The sequence below is a fragment of the Haliotis asinina genome, chromosome 1 (genome assembly GCF_037392515.1).
Source record: "Haliotis asinina isolate JCU_RB_2024 chromosome 1, JCU_Hal_asi_v2, whole genome shotgun sequence".
In the NCBI taxonomy this organism is placed as follows: domain Eukaryota; kingdom Metazoa; phylum Mollusca; class Gastropoda; order Lepetellida; family Haliotidae; genus Haliotis; species Haliotis asinina.
Genome location: NC_090280.1, coordinates 67,296,245 through 67,312,466, shown reverse-complemented (window position 1 = coordinate 67,312,466; position 16,222 = coordinate 67,296,245). Strand labels below are relative to the sequence as shown.

Here is a 16,222-nt window from a genome sequence, read left to right as displayed (position 1 = left end):
CTCATGGTTGATTGTGGCTGGTGCAGACCATTCCCCTGATCACTTTGAGTCACGTTTAGCTTTTAAACGATGTAAGAATGTGCATCGAAACTTCCCTCAACATTAGCCAATCGCTGTAGCTTCCGGCAATTTTAAGCTCGTCATCTGGGAAGACAGGAGAAGTTGAGCGTGGTATAAGAATACTGCTGTTATCTGGAACATCACATGGAAATTTCCATCCCTCTGCAGACTTTATCATCAGTTAGAAAGTGTTGGACCCCGTGTTTTGTTGAGAAGTACATGCTTCATTGGTGACAGCAAGGTGTTCGGATTGCCGTTGCAATAGGTATGTCAGAAATGTCATGAAAATGAACATCGCATGTTTTTTATGGCTTCAATACTGGTGTCTCTTATAGTACCATAACCGTATTCTTTCCACTGTCCTCTGATAAGGACACGGACGAAGCAGGCTCAGGGCCAGCACCATCTGTCCATAAAACTTTATTACTTCAGTGTTCGAAACTTTGGGGTATTATTAATTCATCTGTAGGTAAAGTATCACTCTTGTGTATTCAGCTATGGTTGATAAATGCAATGTTTCGTTTCCACTTGCCACAGTTTCATGTTGGATGGTTTTGTACATTAAAGAATATTCTTATTTTAATAGTAAGCATGCGAGCACATAAATTTTCCGTGCAGTATTCTGATAACAATCTGATTAATGTGTGTCATGATTATGACAATGTTTAAGATGTCGGCCTATGTAGAGCTAATACACAATGAAGTGTTTACGAACAGTGTTTCAAAGTAACATGAATTAGGTCCTGTAAGTTCCAGATGTTTGTTTGACCAGCTGAAAATTCACAGGACCCATGGAACATGTAGAATGAAATGAACATATTTGAAATGTATGTTCAAGACAAGACTTGTGCATTGGGATCGACATGCTTTGTGAAGATGGGGCGGTGGGGTAAACTAGTGGTTAAAGCGTTCCCTGGTCACACAGACGACCTGGGTTCGATTCCTGACACGGGTACAATTTGTGAAGCCCATTTTTGGTGTCCCTAGTCATGATATTGTTGGAATATTGCTAAAAAGTGGCGTAAAACTAAACTTGACTCAATCAATCATTTATGAAGAACAAAGTCGTTTCAAATAGTAACTGTTATTTCCAGGTGAGATTCCACATATGCTGTCAGGATGTCAGATGATGTAAGGAAGAAGAGACAGACCAGTACCACCTCATCAATGTCGAGAGTAAGTATTGACGCTACAAAAATCTACCATAATCTGTGTGTTATATGTTTAAACACATAGTATGTCTATTATCTTCTTAACTCATTCTGACATGTATAAGGTATCTGGTCTGGACTACAGGTTGTATGAAATTCACTTCATTTCAAGTGAAATCTGGTGAGATCTCATACTTGGTATGTTGTTCATTTCTTTCTGTATGTGTATGTCCTGAGAGCAAACAAACACAAAAAAACGACCACATCATAATGTTTTGTTTGTAAAACACTGTGTCACTGATGTATCATGATCAACGCATCTATCATTGTTATGGTCCTGAAACTGCAACTGCAACCATAACCCAAGTAATAGCGAACTCTGTGATGGGTCATTACTTGATTGGATTTTCAACAGAAGTTTGACTTTCTCTAGATCCCAGCAGAAGCACTTATTACTGTTATTACTGCATTTGTTGTTAGTTGTTAACGTTAGTTGTTAACCATATAGGATGCAGAAACTTGTGTCCTATCAATCCCTGGGTGTATTCATCCACAAAATTCAAAGCATCATGCTCCAATCGCATATCAATACATGGATTGCACATTTTGCCTGCTACTAAGAGGAACATATGATCCATACTAGTATCCATTCCAATGGTTGTGTACAATCATTAATATGGTAAAGGTATGTACATGATGCAAGATGTGAGACACATGTTTTTGCTGCTGATTTGGAGCAGTAACCATCATGCCCGCTGTTTCTTAGCAGAGGCTGTTAACCACTTAATTTTAGCAGGAAAAGAATCCTTAAACATGCCAATATTAATTGTTTTCAATGCATTTTAGGCACAATCATCCAGACACAGGACTATCGGCGTCCTTTCTGATGAGCATTATGGGTGGATCAGATCGAAACTGGAAGGTGTTGATTTTCCGAAGGAAAGCAAGACCAAACCGTTTCATGAAGCCTGCAGGAAAATAAAGAGATTTAAATTAACCTTGAGAGAAATCCACAATCCCATCCAAGGAGGGTACAGACCTGAAGTGATTGATGCAGAAAGAAAAATTGTCATCCGGAAGTCTGATGTTGAAAGCATCATCGCCAAATTCTACAAAGAGTTGCGAGGGTCAGGTGCAAAGAAAATCAAGTCCATGATAAATGAATACTATGCAGGGATTTCAAGAGACACCATACAGGACTTCATTGATCGGCAGACTGACAGACAGCAGTTACGGCCAGCTTTTAGCAATGCACCTAACTTGAAGCCTGTGATTTCAAAGAAGCCGATGGGTCGACATCAAGTGGATCTCGTTGACCTCAGTGGCATGCAGGTGACAATTGGTGGTGAAACATTTCTGTATGTGTTATCAGTCATAGATGTATTCACCCGGTTCCTATGGCTTCGTCCTCTTTCCAGTAAAAGTGCTTCCTCGGTGGCTATAGAACTTCACAGGCTGTATTTTGAATATGGGTGGGGATGTCCACGGATTCTTCAATGTGACCAAGGAACAGAATTCAAGGGAGCAGTTAACCAGTTGTGCATGAACATGGGAACCAAAATTGTTCGCAGTCGGTCTCACCATCCACAGTCTCAGGGAAAGGTAAGAGTATATTGTAATGAAAAGTTATATGTGATCTATACCGTTGACATGGTTAAAGTGCCAGATGAAGGTCACAGATGCAGAGGCGTTTTCCTAATGCTTGATGTGAATGCTGTCACGTGAAACCCTTGGTGCCACTACTCATTTCATACAAATGATGAACACTACATGCTTACTTTTGGGGATTGTCATCAATCATTTTGCCTCTTGTAAAATTATAGGTAAAAGACAGTTTAGATGTTGGTGTACATGTTTCCTATTAATGTTGATCAGTAATGAAAAAGCATGAGAAAGACTGCAAGTTGCCAAGCTAAGATTTTCCATACTTGTTTTTGTTATTTGTGTTGCTACGCAGATATGTAGCTTGTCCATACCTCTGGCATTTGCTTCTTGCTTTTGATGATGTCATATCATGAGTAGGCTGTTCTGTCTTTTTTCTGTGTGTATCTTACCCTGTAGTGAATTATACAGTCTTAATGGGTTACATTGCTTTATATCTTTCGGTTCTTTATCTTTGTCTATTGGTATGTTTTCCTCCTTTCAGAGTGAACGGTCCCATAGGGACTGGAAGGCACACCTTGAATTTGATTATAAGAACAGTTCAGATAGTGAAAACTTCAACTGGGTGGAAAAGTTGCCAGTCTATGCCCGAATACACAATGACAGTCATCATTCGTCTCTTGGTAAAGTTTCACATTGACTTTTGGACCGAGGGGTTTAAATGAACGTTGCCATGTAACACAGCATGAAGCACTTATTATAACCATATCCTCTTCATAATGTAAGCATGCACTTGCAACATGCATATTGGGTAACATCGAAAACCCTTCACTACTAGTGTAGTGATTAATGAGTAAGCAAGCATAAATAGCTATACCAATTATAGCAATGTTAATCTGTACAGATAAGACTCATAGACAAATCTCACACCTAGTTCAGATGTCTAGGATAAATAAACAAACAAATAAATAAGTAAATATGTGCATAACTTCTTATGTTTACAGGTTGCTCTCCATACCAGGCCATGTTCGGCTTTCCGCCAGTCCATTTCAAGAACTTGTTAAAGGCGGGCAATTCTGTTGATGCGTACTCATGCTCTGAAGAAGAGCCCTCAGAATTATCAGCACAGAGTGATGAGGTATGACAGATTTTACGTTATCACTTAATTGTAAGTGTTATAATGTAAAATATTTTCAATACATATGACAAGTGCTAACAAGTTCCAGTCAGTACTTGAGTCCATTATCCTTTTCTACTAAATACATAAACATGTGAGTTATTTCATTTGAAATCATATATATGTTTACATGTAATGCATGTGTAATGTATTATGTTCACACTTCAGCACAGTGAAGAAGAAAATATTCACGACAGGATTGAGCGTATCACGAATCTGAGGAGGAATGTCTTCAAATCGTCAATGCACCAGTCTTCAAAGATGGTGAGGAAACACCGAAGAAAGTCAAGTGTATCGGTGTACGAAATCGGAGAAAAGGTTCTTGTAAAGACACAAGCCAAGGATGCAAGGCTTAGGAGAGGCGGCCAAAAAAAAGGAACTGCAAGGTGTTTAGAAGGATTGGTGTCAGAAATTGATTCTGACAAATCCAGGTACAGAATTTCTTTTCCAAGTGAACAGACAAGATGGGTACACGTGTCTGAAATGACATCATTGACAAGGGAGAAAGAGAAAAAGAGAAAAAAGGAGAGACTGGAAGGTACATTCAACAATATAAATATTGATAAAGACCTTTTTTAAAAGACAATGGTAGCAACGGTTTTCAAGGTATTCTTTATATACAATATATGTTATTGTGAATTTTTAGTGCGCATATGACTCATGGAGTGAACAGGTGCCTTCACATGTAATATGTATCTGACATTGTAACACTAGTGTATGAAGTCAGAAATGAAGTAGTGAAGGTATTGGACTTATGAGTTTGTGCCTTCACTTCACAAATTGAAACCAAGTCACTGAAGAGTACAATTGCTCTAGTAAATGGCATTGAAACATAATAACATGATTGAACGTAGGCCTTCAGTGTTAGTGTAGTGCCTCTGATAATGTGACTAGCACTCTTTTATGAACTATTGTGTTATTATTCCACCTTTGGGGATTTTTCAGCACTCATATTGGGGGAGGATGCATTTAAGTGTACTGTGTTCTTTGAGCAAGGGCTTTAATGGAAAAGTGGTACTCTACTGATATGTAAGAAAAAAATGAAAGATTGATTGGTACTGTACATGTTTACTTTTTAACAAGGGAGAGCTCATGAATATGTAAGGTATGTGCCAATTAACAGCAAGAGTCAGTATATGTAAGATAGTATTTCCATCATTTCCTTTTTCTTGGCATACAAAAAAAGGTTCAGTTCAATAACCAGTCAAACAGGTTCACTCTTATGGATGCCATAAAATGAAATTGTGATGATGTGTGGACTCCTACCAAAGAACATGTTTGTTATCCAGCAGACTCGATGCCTGATGCAGAAGGAAAGAGGAGATCAACCAAAAGAGTGAAAACACATGACCACAAAGGTATGTCAGAAGGTGATGCAGAAGGAAAGAGGAGGTCAACCAAAAGAATGAAAACACATGACCACAAAGGTATGTCATGCACTGCTTTTGAGTATATACTCAACACCAAAAATGTATATGTGCACACTGTTTTTTGGAGCATAGCTGAAACAGAACATTGAAATAATAAGAAATACTTGAGGCATGTGTCATATATTAAATTTTTGGAATGGCCAATTTCATCAATGTCATTTCCTTATGGACTACACAGGAATGGATTTCAATGTCATGGCATACCTAATTCACACTTACCAGGTGTGTGAAAAAGATACTGAGGTGGTGCCTTCCTTCACTGGAAAACTGATTTTTTGTGATTTTCATCGTTTAGTTCCAAAAGAAGGACATGGATTTATTTCTGGAATCCTCCTTAGAGACTTTCCACATCAGTATGTTCTAAATGTTAACCGAGTTGTGCCTTTTTGATGTGTAAATTTGAAGGAAATGAACTAGTGTCCTGTTTCCATATACAACCAACACAATCACCACAGCTTGCTCACACAAAAGGTCAACTGGTACTCTCCATTTGTTGGGCAAGGGAATTTGTCATCATGTCATAACTTTTGAATTCTTTGATCAGGAATAAATTGCACAATTCTAAGGAATACTAACTACAGCAGGATATGTGCACTTATGTTCCTACTTTTCAGGAAAAGGAGAGCAATCATCAAACAAGAGTGGAGGCACTGAAACACAGAAAGGTATAATCAGAAACGTAGAATATACATAATTGAATAACGCATGATGAATAATAATGAATTGGTTTATACAAATGGTCTACGTAATGTTATCATTTTTTCATACATCGTCATTTTCTCCCATTGATCATTTCTCCATTGTTTCGGTTGCAAAATGCAACAATTGCATAGGCGGTGAAGAATGTTAGTGATATTTATGATAATGTGTACATGTAGGACACACAACACCAACGATGAGAGAGCTGGAGCTCGAGGCTTCATTTTATGACCTTGAAGTCGTACATAATGAAGGTGAGGGCAACTGCATGTTTATTGCATTGGCCCAGCAACTGCAAATCCAAGAAGTTGAAACTCTCAGTCACATAGATCTCAGGGAAAAGGTTGTACAGTATCTGCAGGTAAGTGAATGGTCACAAACGCTTACAATGTCATCAGGAATGTGGTCGATACAATGAAGATGTGGAAGCAATGTGGTGTGCTCTTTTTTTTAAATGTTTCATTTTCATAAACGATAGATAAAAATGGCAGGCTTCAATGCAATTTTGACGAGGAAATTCTTCAGTGTTTAGTCATGTGTGTATTAATTTCTGAGAACTCGCATATAAATAAAATATGTAATATACAGGGTATAGGTGAATATATTGAATATTTATTTATCAGCCTTGTTTTTTTTGGGTGAGTCAAAATATGCAAAATAATAATTTCATCATGGGTGAAGAAATGCCATCACCCCATGCCCTGGACAGTTCGGTTTTCGTTTTAGGCAATCCTACTTGTCTCTAGGCCACCAGATGAACGATTTTTGGTTTTCTAAATGAATAACTGTATTGTGCCAGTTACATAAAACCAGCAGAGGGTTGGAAGATATAGGTTTTTAGTGATAATGTAATGATGCAGCATACATCTGTGAGAGAAAAAAAGAGTATGTCTAATGCGCAAAGCTCTGGAGCAATACCATAATATCCAAATGAGCAACAGGGGTAGGGGAATGGCATGAACACACAAGAGTTCCTACTTGTTTTCCGGGTTTCTTCACAGGCTTGGTATGGCATAGCTTGTTAAGAGACCTTGATTAAAAAAAGGAAAACCTTTGCTTTCATGTGATCCCTTATTTTCTCGTGTAGCAGAGGGACAATGTATAAAGGTACATAAATTGCAATATTTGTTAGGACTTTAGAGATCTATGATGCAAGCGTATGATCAAACTTTCAGGTGTTTGTAGTTGAAAAGTGAAAAATGCACAAAGAGCATTGCTCTGACTAGCATAGACGTGCAAGCAAGTTGTAATTCTCATATGATATCACATTTACGGGAATCAGTTCATGCTTCTGAATTTAAGTAAAAAATTGAAGAGATATTTGTTATAAGAAAAAACATCCAAACTTAACAACAAAGAAGAAATGTTTTCTACTCTGTGATGTCCATCATCATCATTACTGTGATAAATTAAAGAAGTTTAACCATTCGTCTCAGGTACAAAATGTTGGGACCGGAAAATTGCAGAGTTGATGCCTCATCTGTTTGTGTATTTGTGTGTATGTACATCCTTCTGTTTATCCGTAAACATTTCTTTCAGGGGCTAAAGTCCGAATATGTTTCATATTTTTCAAGAAGATTTGACACACATAGCAAACTGAATCTAAAGTGGTATGTGAGGATACACTTTATCACTGTATGATGCGTACCACAATATGTTATGTGCAGTATGACATGTATCACCATACATAGACCTGAATGGCACAGTATTCAGATTTGAAATGATTTCTTTTAAGGCATATGTGTATATCATGAACTCTATTATTATAAAGAAACACGTAAACCTGTTATACATATTTGTCTCTATATATATACTGTAACATGTTTCTTTAAAAAAAAATATGCGTATCGTTTTGTGTTAATACTCTATTATTATAAACAAACACGTAAACCTATTATACATATGTGTCTCTCTATATGTACTCTAACATGTTTCTTTTAAAAAAATATGCGTATCGTTTTGTGTTAATACACCAATCGCTGATTTGGCAGTTGTTTCAAACTGAGATATATCGCGATGAATTGTGCCAGCACTATGAGGTGGTGCCTTTGGCTATTCAGCATATATGTATTCAGGTCATACATTTTTCCTACTTTTTCCTACTTTCCATGGCTCCCATAAGGAAGGGATGTGCACAGAGAATCACTCCAGTCCAAAACAGTTGAATGTCTTTCACTAAAATTTGGCAGATCTACACTTATGCAAGAAACCAAAGATGGTGCCTTTGCTATATATGGATGTAAAAGTATGGCAGTAGATACTTTGCTGCTCCTCACACTCAGCCCATTATCTTGCAGGGCAAGCGACGTGTCTTCCAAGGCTTCCTAGACAGAAAGCATTTCCCATCCTTCAGAGACTATTTGACAAAAATGAAAAGGGCGGGTGAATGGGGTGACCATCTGATACTACAGGCAACAGCTGACCTGTATAAGGTTACCATCAGAGTGGTAACCACCATAGCCAATCAGCCCGTCTTCATTCAGCCCAGAGAAATAAAAGACAACATGCCTGTATTGAGCATAGGACACCTGTGTGAACTCCATTACGTTACGCTGATACCAATGTCACCAGGAAAAGGTTGGTGCTTTACATAGACATATTTATGGTACAGGTAAAAGACATATGATAGTTCACCCTATGCAAACAATAGCCAGTTAATATGTAGTATTTGTAACAGTTACATATATCAGTGTGTGGGTAGATTGATAGTGGTATTAGGTATCTGATAGTGCATAATATTGTCATGAGCACTATAACATGAATGTAATGAAATATAGTAAATGAAAACATTCTAGTGACGTTACATATGCGTGGCTGTGCCAAGTCATGTTTCACTTCCGACTTGTACTTACATACAGTGTTTTTGCAGCTGCAGAGAAAGAGACACAGGAAAGTTGTGAAAGTAACCTGGAAACAGAGTCAGTTGGTTCAGACGACCAGTACGAGATCAACTCAGCTGTGTGGGAGAGAAAGGCATGTTCAAACCAAAAGGAAAAAACTGGAAAAAAATTAACTAATTACATGACAGGATCTTCAATTGTGTCAGTTTCATTAATATGATAAATACCCTAATTTTGCGAGCCAATAAGAGTTTACCTGATTTGACAATGAATAAGATTTATTTACAACACTTTCACAATGTTTTTTTTTTGTTTTTTTTGGGTGAGATTTTAAATATTTGTGAGTCATGAAAATACAAATGTTAGTGTCAAATGTAATTGTGCATATGAAAATTCAACAGTGTGGCATAGATTTTGGGTTTTTTTGTGTTGCATTACCAAATATCTTACATAAGACATAGTGTATTTTTCACTCTTGAAATCAGTCATAACTGAATTATACTTGTAATGTACAGTTATTAACATGAATGAAAAGGAATTACCTATTTTATGACCTTTCCAAACTATGGTTGCTTATCAAATCGGTATTATTGACCTGAATTCTGAGGATGATTCAGTTCCCTCAAGCTTGACCAAGCCTGACTCACATGTTCACATTTTCAGTCTTCTTACAAAATTGTTCCATCAAATACGCAGGAATCATGTGCCATGTAAAACCCTGACATACAGAAGTATTCACTTGCATTCATATCTTTCATTACCTTTGAAGGTCCTGGGGTAGAATAGGCCTTTTGGAACCCAAGCTTGCCATAAAAGGTGACTATGCTTGTTGTAAGAGGCGATTGCCCAACAGCGGGATCAGACAGACTCAGTGACTTGGTTGATATGTCATTGGTTCCCATTTGCACAGTTCGATGCTCATGCAATTGATCACTGGATTGTCTGATCCAAACCCGATTATTTAGAGACTGCTGCCATATAACTGGAATATTGCTGAGTGCAGCGTAAAACTAAACTCACTCGCACAGATCTTTCATAAACCTATGTAACACGTGTTTGTTTCTTTACTTTAATGTTCACAGAAAGAAGATGTCATTGCTCATCTACAGAAAATACTCCTTAGAGATGCACCGTGAGTTTTCTCTTTACATGTCTTAGATTAACGTGTGATTAATGTTAGCTGAGGTTTATAGTTGCTGTAACTGTTCAGTAATCATAACTACCTTTGTAAGGGGTTTTGTGGGTAAGTGACTTGGTTGATACATGATCATACTGAAGAGGAATTAAATCTAAACCAAGTGAAATGATACCACTAGACTAAATGGCCCTGTGGTTGAGGTTCAGTTAGCTTCACTGATAACACACAAACACTACTTGGTGTTTCACACATAATAGAGCAGGACTGTTGTTGCATAAGGTGTTAAACATGAAGAATGTATTCATGTTTTTCAGCCAGGAACAGCTTCACAGGCATGACGAGTTTGTTAGCAGCTTCCCTAAACCTGATCGAAGAGTGAACTTTGCTGAGGGTTATCTTTCTCATGCTGTACGTATCTCGCTCAAAAGTTACATGGGCCCATGTGTCTTTTTGTTTCTCAAAACTTGCATTTCACTTGTTTAAATGTAAATACTGATTTTTCAAGGAGGAATGTCAGATACAACTGACAATGAGAAAATTGTGTGTTGATAGTGATTTTGTAAGCTTAGTGCTCTTGTAAATGTTCATGACACTACTGATAAAAGCATTGTACATAACATATATGGTTTGCAAAGCGTATTGTGGCATACGGATAATACCATGTAGTTTGAGAGATGATCGTTATTGTATGCTGTGTGTTGATAGTGATTTTGTAGGCTTAGTGCTCTTGTAAATGTTCATTCATAAATCGGAAAAAAGCACACGTTTGTACATAATGAATGAATGGTGCCTGTGTTCTGGTAACAAATAAATACAGAAACCTTCCGAATTACTTTCCACTTTAGATATAAAGACTAAAAAAATTTCTAATTCATGCATATATATTTGTGTCACTGCCACACATATTTACAGATTTCCTTCATGTGTTTTACTCTTTCAGATGCAAGAAAAGATGTTGCTTTACCTCACATCAACTTTAACATCAACAAGGTTAAAAGATACACGGTATTAATTCTTCATATTCTGTCACACAAGAGAGTATTTCCTTATGTTAAGCTATGAAGTTGTGCAAGAGGAATGAACATGATTGCATATTTGGCTTTGAAACAATATATATATATATATATATATATATATATTCTTTCTTATGAAATAATGATTACCAAAATACACAGTATGAAGTATTCTACACACAATAGATATTATCATACCAGCGCCATCATGGTAATGACTGAATAAGTGTTACATGTATATACATCTAGGATAATAGGACATGCCTTAAACCACCTGATTGTTTGGTCAGAATGGTTGCATTCTTAGCAGCTTGCATACCAAAGACAATATAACCATTATGAAGAAGGGAATTTCTTTGTTGAAACAGGAGAGTATACTCCGGAATGTTACGGCTGTTCAAGTGCAAAGTGGAAAAAGGACTTGAACATTTGACAAGAAAGCACATGATGTAAGAATACTTTCATAGTATTTTTGTTATGTCATTGTTATTGACATTTCTAGACACTATTGAGTTTTATGTAAGAATACTTTCATAGTATTTTTGTTATGTCATTGTTATTGACATTTCTAGACACTATTGAGTTTTATGGCATGATTTCATGAAAGATGGAATGGGTGTAAGTGGATGAAATTTTGTTATAGGTTCTTATACTTTTTCTGTTTCGAAAAATGTTGTGTTATAGAAATGTTATATATTTGAGTGAGTGAGTGATTTGGGTTTTACGCTACTTTTAACAATAATCCAGCAGGGGGACACCAGATATAGGCTTCCCACATTGTGCCCCTTGTGAGGAATCTAACCCGGGCCTTCAGCATGATGAACGAACGCTTTGACCGCTATGTTACCCCACCGACCCGAATGTTCTTTATACTGACTTGAAACAGTAGCTCTGCACGCACATATCAGCATTGATAAAGTAATGCCCACTTAATATGAAAACACTACACTGTGTATATTCTTTGAAATATACATTCTTTTTATTAAGATGGCATTTACCTGATGGAACATAGCTACAAATGAAGTTGATATTTGAATCTGTTGGTGGTCTGAGAGGAATACAGCAAACTGAACAATAGCTGAAACGTATTACCATAGCTATGGTACCAGTATGACAGTGACACAGACGTAGCATAATGATTATTGTGTTCCAAGGCAGGTAACATTGTATGCATACTTTAACTTCATGTGGCAATGTTCTCCTCACACTGGCAGTCAACAATGATATATGCTTTGCACACACGTTGACTGTTTGGTAAACATTCATTTTAACTATTGTAGATGTTCAGATAGGACATTCCTATGTCATTAGTGTCAGTAACCTACCTATGGTGTCTCGTGTAAACATACATAATTTCACAGATGCAGACAAATTACTTCTTGAGAGCTGTAGTGGTCTAAATAAGTTCTGTAAATTATGTGTTGTGTGCATTTGGACTCTGGTATTGTTGACAGTTATTACATGTATAATATGCAGATGTGATTCATGATACTATGTGATTTGTCTTATGAAAAGAAAATAGAACACGTATATTTTTTCACTTCAGAACTGCCACAGAATACTTATTGCGGGTAGGGGTGAAAGAAGCCATCGTCTTCATTCTGATGGATACAATGCAGAAAACATAGGAAGAAGTAAATATGGCTTGCATGTCTACTGAGTTTGATGCCAGCCAGGTTCCTGGGAGAGGCGTGCACATCACTGTCGACGATGAGTAATGTAGCGCAAAGATCGGCAAAACTGCAACATAAACTTATGACTGTAGTGCTACCATTGCTCTGAGGAACCCAGCCCAGATTGAAAATGCTATTGTTGGTTGGATTGCTTTACTGGTTGCAATTCAACCCAACAAAGTAGAAGTTCATGTGTACCTTACTATGAACGTGTAACCAGACATATGTCACACAGACCCTGAACATTTCTGTTACTCAGAGATTGTAGGCATCTTTATTTCTTTTCTTACTTCAATAGAAATGATTGGGACACAGCACGGATTTCAGTTTGGTGATGGTCTTACCAATGTACATTAATTCCATACCTCTGCATCTGTGCCATTGTAATGCTTTCTTCTATAGCTTTAGTGAATTACAAGCAGGTTACTTTTTTTTATACTTTTCCCTGTTTTCCCTTATTTGTATAACATACAAAAAGTTTGCACCTATTTTTTGTGTGTGCTTTTGTGCAGAGGATAGCGATTTTTGTAACATGTACATGTACATAAATATATTCAGTGCATGAAATAACGTCTGCCTGGTGGCCCACTGCTTGCTAGTTACATGGCGGGCTCACAACTTTACTTTATAGCCAGCCCAGTGTGTCAATACATTTTCCACAAGTATATATTTTAAATATTTTCAAGTTATTTGCAAATTTGGCAGCTAGACGAAACCTAACCTACCCATTTAAATCTTACACTGAATGTGCTTGGTCTGGAGAATGCTTCCAACCAATGGACAGTCTTCTTTTCTGTATGTAACAATCACACATAACTTCATTTAGTAACATTATTTTATCACCTTGTCTCAGTCCTATTTGTAATGCAGGGCTGGGTGCACATTAACAGGCCCAGCAACATTTTTCAGTTCTCAGCTCAGTGGGCTCGCTTGGTGTGTTAGGAGTTTCGTACAGTGAATATATTATTGTATATTTAACCCTGATGAACCGATTTCAGCCATGTCAGTCATGCTTGGATAATGTTTAAAACTGATATCTTCTGAACTGCAGTGGGCTGAAAGTGTGAGTGTGTATGTATGCTCTATATATTTTGTATATCCATAAACAGTGTTTAGAAGTAATTACATGAAAATGATATGAAACTTTTTTTTTGAATAATGCAAAGTTACTTTTGAAACAACAGTTTCACACTGCTTTGAGCTGAATTGTCACGGAAATTTGAATATCATTTATATTTTAGACGTTTTTGAACTTTCTTTTGTAAGGGGCTCAAATCATTTGTGGAATGCAAATTGCCACAGGGACAGTGACTAGGACACTAAATTGTCCTGACTAATTCTCCATTTCTATCATGTGTGATGTTTCAAGAGTGACGAGTAGCCAAGAAAACTGAAATCCTAGTTTCCTGCAGTTTAAAACCATAAGTAGAAATGTAATAGCCCACAGACAGATTACCATTTTTTTAGCCCCAAATGTAAATTGACTTCTCCCTAGCATTGGACGATGGCATTTTTTATCAGTTGATAGTGCAGTTTTCAATTATTTTATTTTGAACTGTATTGTCATAGAACTAAATATTATTTTTGGAAATTGATATTTATTGCACCTTTGCTTGTTTGCAGCTTAGGTTAAATGTTGCAAGGAATGCAAAAGTGAACTTAAGGAGAATTATGTGTAATAAGGTTATGTTTCAAATGATGGTTTGGTCCAGCTCTGTCATTTCCAGAAGATATTGTATTAGAATCCTTTATGGATACTTGTGAAGATAATGGTTTTACCAATTTCAAATGATACTATTTCCTTTCATGTGCAAATGTTTTTATACAGGATCATACTATTTCCATTTCTTGGCAAAGTAATGGTGTCTTGAGTCTTATGAAGTATACATTAATAGACTGTATGTCATTGGATTGGTTCAGTTTGCTTACATATAACCACCATTTAGCTGGAATACTCACAAATATGTTATGTAAAAGTAAATGCTCTCTCTCTCTGTGTCCCACTTCATAAACCATTTGCATGTTAATTTTCTTATATTATTTCGATACATGGGAGGGGTTGGATGGGGATGTTGTGTCTATGACAATGTGTGTGTGTGTGCGTGTGCATGTGCGTGCGTGTGCGTGCATGTGCGAATGTCTGTGTGATATTTTTTATATCTGTTGTAGTAGGCATAGCCTGTTGTATTGGACAACAGGTTTCAATCTGTTTTTGTAATAAAACATATTGTACATTATCCTTTTTGGTTGTTTCATGAAGAAGTGTGATAACTGGAGCTCTGCTATATGCACATACAAATAAACACAGGATGTTAAGGATGTGCCTGTTTCACTGAAACTATGGGTTACAGGGATGGATACAACTTTTTGAGAAAGGTGGGTGGACACTTCATGTTCACCCGAGTTTCATTGGTGATATATCAGAACTTGAGGACATAAGACCAATGGCTTTGACTACATGTACAGACTTCATGCCTTTGATTGTTATGTAACTGGCATGATACTGTCAGAGGCATCAAAACCAAATTCTAACCTCTGGGTACTTATATTTACGGTCACCTTGATGACTACATGGGTATGCTTTTCTTCATGTATACACATTAGCATGTGATCCCACGTTATAGTGCTGAAGTTATAGCATGTACAAGGCATCTTGTACATACTGAATCAGCGTTAAACTAAACTCACTCATGCTGTATCACCACATGTTATACTCATGACAAACAAACTCCATAACACCTGCATTAACACCAAACAAGCATACATTCACTTGAAACAAGGGATCACCTTCCTCCATTTAAAAAGAAAAATTCATATCCTCTCACATGTTGTAATTGCACAATGAAGGTAAGTCACATTGCCTTTATTGTGAATGTGCATGTACAAATGTACATGACTTTATCAATTCATGAGTAATGTGAATGTTTTTGATGCAATGACATTTTTTTGACAGAATGTATTCAACAGATGTACATGTTAAGGGGCATAGAATTAGTAGTAGTGGCAGTAGCAGCAGCAGTACTAATAGTAATAGCATCAGCAGTAGTAGTAGCATTCACCTGGGCAAACACCCCACCCCCACTACAAATTCTTAACGGTGCCAAAATCAAACGATGGTGCTTTTAGCAGGCACTTCACAATACATTCATTTGCTGGTATATAAATAGGTAATGCCATTTTTCATGTTGTACATGTAAAATGAGAACCCACATTGTACACTATGCTATTCACAACTCAGCACTGCCATGTGCAAGTGACAACTTGGCCGTACGAAACATGTTATGTGGTGGCATGAACTCTGCACACTAATGACTATTCATATTTATTGTGGACTTAACACCATTCTGGGTTTAAGGCCACAACCTGTACATGTCAATAAATATGGATGTGTATCTGTAGCTTTTGCACTGAATATCTTTGTTAACAACTGGAATCATGT

The 16,222-nt window shown here is 37.0% G+C and overlaps 1 protein-coding gene across 1 annotated transcript; it reads left to right on the top strand.

Moving 5' to 3' along the window:
* The first annotated feature begins 236 nt into the window (after positions 1 to 236).
* LOC137274752 (uncharacterized) lies at positions 237 to 12,959 on the top strand. The gene is made up of 16 exons (XM_067808091.1): positions 237 to 325; positions 1,155 to 1,236; positions 2,058 to 2,813; positions 3,358 to 3,496; positions 3,818 to 3,951; positions 4,159 to 4,528; positions 5,280 to 5,417; positions 6,035 to 6,085; positions 6,299 to 6,480; positions 8,417 to 8,696; positions 8,989 to 9,092; positions 10,042 to 10,091; positions 10,412 to 10,505; positions 11,038 to 11,102; positions 11,479 to 11,559; positions 12,657 to 12,959. Exons 2-16 carry the CDS (start codon positions 1,180 to 1,182, stop codon positions 12,736 to 12,738), a joined length of 2,583 nt encoding a protein of 860 aa, XP_067664192.1. The 5' UTR covers positions 237 to 325; positions 1,155 to 1,179; the 3' UTR covers positions 12,739 to 12,959.
* The last annotated feature ends 3,263 nt before the right edge of the window (positions 12,960 to 16,222 follow it).

Bases quoted from the DNA above. Each gene is read 5' to 3' on its own strand.
- LOC137274752 (XM_067808091.1), top strand. From the start codon at position 1,180: ATGTCAGATGATGTAAGGAAGAAGAGACAGACCAGTACCACCTCATCA. The intron at 9,093-10,041 runs GCATGTTCAAAC...TAATGTTCACAG, and splicing joins CAGCTGTGTGGGAGAGAAAG to AAAGAAGATGTCATTGCTCA. The intron at 10,092-10,411 runs GTGAGTTTTCTC...CATGTTTTTCAG, and splicing joins ATACTCCTTAGAGATGCACC to CCAGGAACAGCTTCACAGGC.